We start from the raw sequence: 5,000 nt of genomic DNA, 5'->3' as shown, positions 1-5,000 counted from the left end.
TAAGTCATTATTATTCATTATCATGTTGAGGCATTACGACACGGCTCTTTATCATGACATCAATATAACATATATTTCAGTCTGTTTGTGGAGAAGCTGCCGACTCACAGAGACTACCAGCACTGCAGCCTGCCGGAGAAACAGCTCATCATGAAGGTATAATGTTAATACTACTGTATTATTATTTACAATAGCAGCTGTCTTTACTAACTCACACAATTATACATTTTCTATAAAATGTTCCAATATTTATTTTTCTAAATTTCGATTTGTAAAAAAGTCCAACTAATTTCTCATTATTTTAACTCCATTATTTTCCTTTTGATTTTCTTTTTAAACTTCAGATTTGAATTTCGGACCATTTCTTCAAAATGATCCATTTTTTTCATAAAAGATTTGACTTTTTTTCAAACTTCTGGAATTCTTTTGAAATGATGAATTTTACATTTCGGATTAATTTTTTCAAAAAATGAAAATTTGCCTAAAAATTCAGATTTTTTTCTAAATTTCGTCTGTTAAAATGTCTGATTCTTTGTGAAGGATATAGACCCATTAGCCTGTTATGTAATGACCAGAAATTGTTAACAAGCATCTTAGCGCAAAGAGTTCAGAGACATATTGGATCCCTTATCAAGCCAGACCAAACAGGGTCTATTCCATGCAGACAGGCTGCTCATAATATAAGGAGAACCTTAAACATAATTACCTGGGCAAAGACAAATAACCAGACGTCAATGCTTTGAAGCTTTGATGCGCAGAAGGCTTTCGACACTGAAATGGGAGTTTTTGTTTCAAACATTGTCTGGGATGGGCTTTCATTCAGAATGTATAGGGTGGGTAAAGCAAGAGTCAGAGTGAATGGATGCTGCTCAGAGTGTTTCGACCTGCAGCGAGGAGTGAGGCAGGGAGATTGTCTTAGTCCCTTACTTTTTGCCATAAACATTGAGCCCTTGGCGGCATCCAGAAGACAAAATGAGAAAGTAAAAGGGATAATGGAAATGGGAAATACAGAACATAAAATATGACTATATGCGGACGACATTTTGACGTATGTGAGTGACCCTACTATTTCTGTCCCTGCTCTAATGAACACTCTTAACGAGTACGGTGAACTCTCTGGATATCAGATTAACGAATCTAAGTCTGAGGCTATGATGTTAAAGGGACAGTGGCCTGTACATCTAACAGGACGACTTCACTTTCGCTGGTCACAAAGATTCAGATACCTTGGAATAATTCTAACTACAGATCTATCAAAATTGTTCACAGCCAATTATGGGAAGTTGATGAAATGTATAAAAGCAGATCTTATAAAATGGGAATTATTACCACTTTCTTTGATGGGAAGAGTGGACACTATTCGAATGAACATTCTCCCCAGACTGCTTCTCCTTTTCCAATCTTTGCCTATTCTTGTCCCCTCAGCTTCCTTCACCACTATAGAAAAATGGTTTTCTAAATTCATATGGCAAAGCAAACCCCCTACACTTAAACTCAGGAGATTACTATGTACAAAAATCAACGGAGGCCTGAATTTACCTAATCTGAAGCAATATTACTGGGCAGCCCAATTACGATCCATTGTTTCCTGGGTATCTCAAGAAAGGGATACTGTTTGGGTAGGAATGGAACAGTCTGAATGTCTAGATGTTCCACTGAACTCACTCCCATTCCTTAACTTAGACACCGAAAGGGTGAAAAAGCTCACAAACATATGGGTTAAAAATACTCTGAGAGTATGGTCTACTGTCAGAACAAAAACACCATCACCTTTGACCATATCTAGAGCCATGAGCAGAGCTAATAATATAGAATTCATTCCAGCAAGACTAGATAGGGGTTTTGAAAGATGGAAAGATAAGGGATTAGAAGTGTTGGACCAGGCTATTTGAGGGAACTGTATTAAAGTCATTTGAACAAATTCAAGAAAAGTGGGATTTAGCAAATGAAGACTCTTTTAGGTTCTTACAAATAAGGGACTATCTAAAGAAACATAACGAATGGGAAAAGCTTTGTTCCCCACCATCTGAAATAGAGCATATTTTCATTTCAACCATACAGGGAACAGTGACAAAACAAATGATATCATATTTATATAAGGCACCACAAGAGGATCTGGGAGAGCATCATTTGGACATTAAAGAAAAGTGACACACAGTGGGAAACTTCATTTGAACAGGGTCATACAGTCACAAATAGCCCCAGTTGGAGGGAATATGGCTGGAAGCTGAGAATGAGGTATTTTAGAACACCACTTGTTATATCAAGGTGGAGTAGTGCTACGCCTGAGTGTTGGAGGGGTTGTGGCGTACCAGGGGACCACACACATATATTCTGGGATTGCCCAAAAGTATTGGAATATTGGAAAAACATACAAAGAGAAATAAAGCAGTGCTTGTCTATAGACCTGCCGATGGAACCAATGCATTTTGTATTGGGCATAGTACCTGAGGACTTCCTGGAAGATAGCCACACACAATTGTTAAGGACACTTCTGCTAATTGCAAATAAAGTCATAACGGCCTCCTGGTTGAAGCCACAGCCCCCCACAATAGTTCAATGGAGGGATAGAGTCCAAGAGGTTTATCACATGGAATATACCACTGCAGTTTGACATCTTAAGTCAGAAGCATTCCTCAATAACTGCACCCCTATTGTGTTGTATCTCCACCTTGTATGACTGTATGACCTTTTTGTATGTTTTTCAACTTTGTCATATAAGGTTTAGTTTTGATGCACTGCACGACTGATGTGAAATAAAAAGTTCAACAAAAAAAATTATGATTTTAGACTTAATTTTTCTAAATTTCGACTTTCACAAATGTCCCACTTTATTCAGTTTATTCTAACTCCTTCATGTGGCCCTCATCTTTTCAAACTTCAGATTTACAATAATGGTACTCGACGGATCCCTGTGGAACGCCTCATGTGATCAGCTGTATCAGCAGCATGTAGTAACTATATCCTGTCTCCACAGAAACTGCAGGAGGTGGCGTTCCCTCGTAAAGACGAGCTGAAGAAACGTCTTCAGGAGAAATACAGCCGCGAGCACAGCGAGTACCTGAGGGCTCAGGTGAGCGTCGACCAATCGGATTACAGCTTGTTCAGCCAATAGGTTATTAATCTGTGAAATATGTGACTTCCTGTTTCCTCAGGCAGCGAGGACAGAGGCAGGGGGATGTCGCCAGCAGCTGGAACAGCACTCCTTATTGGGCGAAAACAGAGGGCGTGGCCTTGAGGAGGTCAGGGGGCGTGGCCAGCATCTAGAGCGACTGTCCTTACCGGGCGAGCACAGGCACAGCCTGCTGATGGAGGAGGAGCTGCGGCGGGTTGCAGCACTGCGACGTCTGCAGATTGAGACGGAGCAGTTTCGGTTCTTCGAGGATCAGCTGCAGCGTCAGGATCTGGCCAATAGGAGAACAGAGGAGGCGCGGCTAAAACCTGAAAATAAACCTGAGGTGTCAGACAGCTTCTCTCTTCCCCAGCAGCCAATCAGAGGCAGCGCACCTTCCCAGGGGGCGGAGCCTATCAGGAACAGACCTCCAGCTCCTGTCAGCCAATCTAACGGCTCGCTGGCTGTAGTACACAGTGAGAGCACACACACACACACACACACACACACACACACACACACACACACACACACAGTTACATCAAAATAAACATAACTGTGTGTGTGTGTGTGTGTGTGTGTGTGTGTGTGTGTGTGTGTGTGTGTGTGTGTGTGTGTGTGTGTGTGTGTGTGTGTATGTGTGTGTTGCAGCAGGCAGGGTGGAGGGTTTGAGGCAGGTTCTGGTTCCTAGAGATCTGACGTCCCGCTTCCTCCTACTGGCCGAGTCCAACACAGCACGAGGCCTGGAGACTTGTGGAGTCTTGTGTGGACGCCTGGTGAGCCACTTCCTGTTTACACACTCACTACTTCCTGTTTACACACTCACTATTTCCTGTTTACACACTCACTACTTCCTGTTTACACACTCACTACTTCCTGTTTACACACTCACTACTTCCTGTTTACACACTCACTATTTCCTGTTTACACACTCACTACTTCCTGTTTACACACTCACTACTTCCTGTTTACACACTCACTACTTCCTGTTTACACACTCACTACTTCCCGTTTACACACTCACTACTTCCTGTATGTTAATTAATAACACCTGTCACTAACGACCCCCCCCCCCCCATTAGTCGCAGAATGAGTTCCTGTTGACTCACGTCGTCGTCCCGAAGCAGTCCTCCGGTCCGGACTTCTGCGACATGGAGAACGTGGAGGAGCTGTTCAGCTTCCAGGACCAGCAGAACCTGCTGACGCTGGGCTGGATCCATGTAGGGGAACACGTTAAACACATGATAAATACATGCTAAACACACACAAGATACACGCTAAACAGATACTTGATACACGCTAAACCCACGCTAAAGTTGAAACAGTTTCCAGTGAAAGATGAATCACAGGAAGTTTCAGGATTCAAATCAAATGAGATTTATTTATTCACTCCTTTTTAAACACAGAAACAAATGTATGATTATCAGATCTGAGAGCTCCCCACAGAGAGTGTGTGTGTGTGTGTGTGTGGGGGCGATCTGTTAATGTCCCTGCAGCACACACACACACACACACACACACACACACACACAGACACACACACAGACACACACACAGACACACACACAGACACACACAGACACACACACACAGACACACACACACAGACAGACACACACACACACACACACACACAGAGACACACACACAGACACACACACACACACACACACACACACACACACACAGACACACACAGACACACACAGACACACACACACAGACACACACACACAGACAGACACACACACACACAGACACACACACAGACAGACACACACACACAGACACACACACACACACACACACACACAGACACACACACACAGACACACACACACACACACACACAGAGACACACACACAGACACACACACACACACACACA

At 42.9% G+C, this 5,000-nt stretch overlaps 1 protein-coding gene across 2 annotated transcripts in view; it reads left to right on the top strand.

Annotated features, from left to right (window-relative positions):
* stambpl1 (STAM binding protein-like 1) overlaps window positions 1-5,000 on the top strand; it is an 8,102-nt gene that overhangs the window by 1,522 nt on the left and 1,580 nt on the right. For both annotated transcript variants that reach the window (XM_063892471.1, XM_063892473.1), the window contains exons 4-8: window positions 81-156; window positions 2,978-3,073; window positions 3,156-3,588; window positions 3,764-3,888; window positions 4,195-4,332. In XM_063892471.1, the coding sequence (XP_063748541.1) occupies window positions 81-156; window positions 2,978-3,073; window positions 3,156-3,588; window positions 3,764-3,888; window positions 4,195-4,332 (868 nt within the window). The remainder of the gene's footprint in view (window positions 1-80; window positions 157-2,977; window positions 3,074-3,155; window positions 3,589-3,763; window positions 3,889-4,194; window positions 4,333-5,000) is intronic.

Source organism: Eleginops maclovinus, chromosome 10 (genome assembly GCF_036324505.1).
Source record: "Eleginops maclovinus isolate JMC-PN-2008 ecotype Puerto Natales chromosome 10, JC_Emac_rtc_rv5, whole genome shotgun sequence".
NCBI classification, from domain to species: Eukaryota; Metazoa; Chordata; class Actinopteri; order Perciformes; family Eleginopidae; genus Eleginops; species Eleginops maclovinus.
The sequence above is the reverse complement of the archived record's forward strand: the minus strand, read 5'-3'. Positions and strand labels throughout refer to the sequence as shown.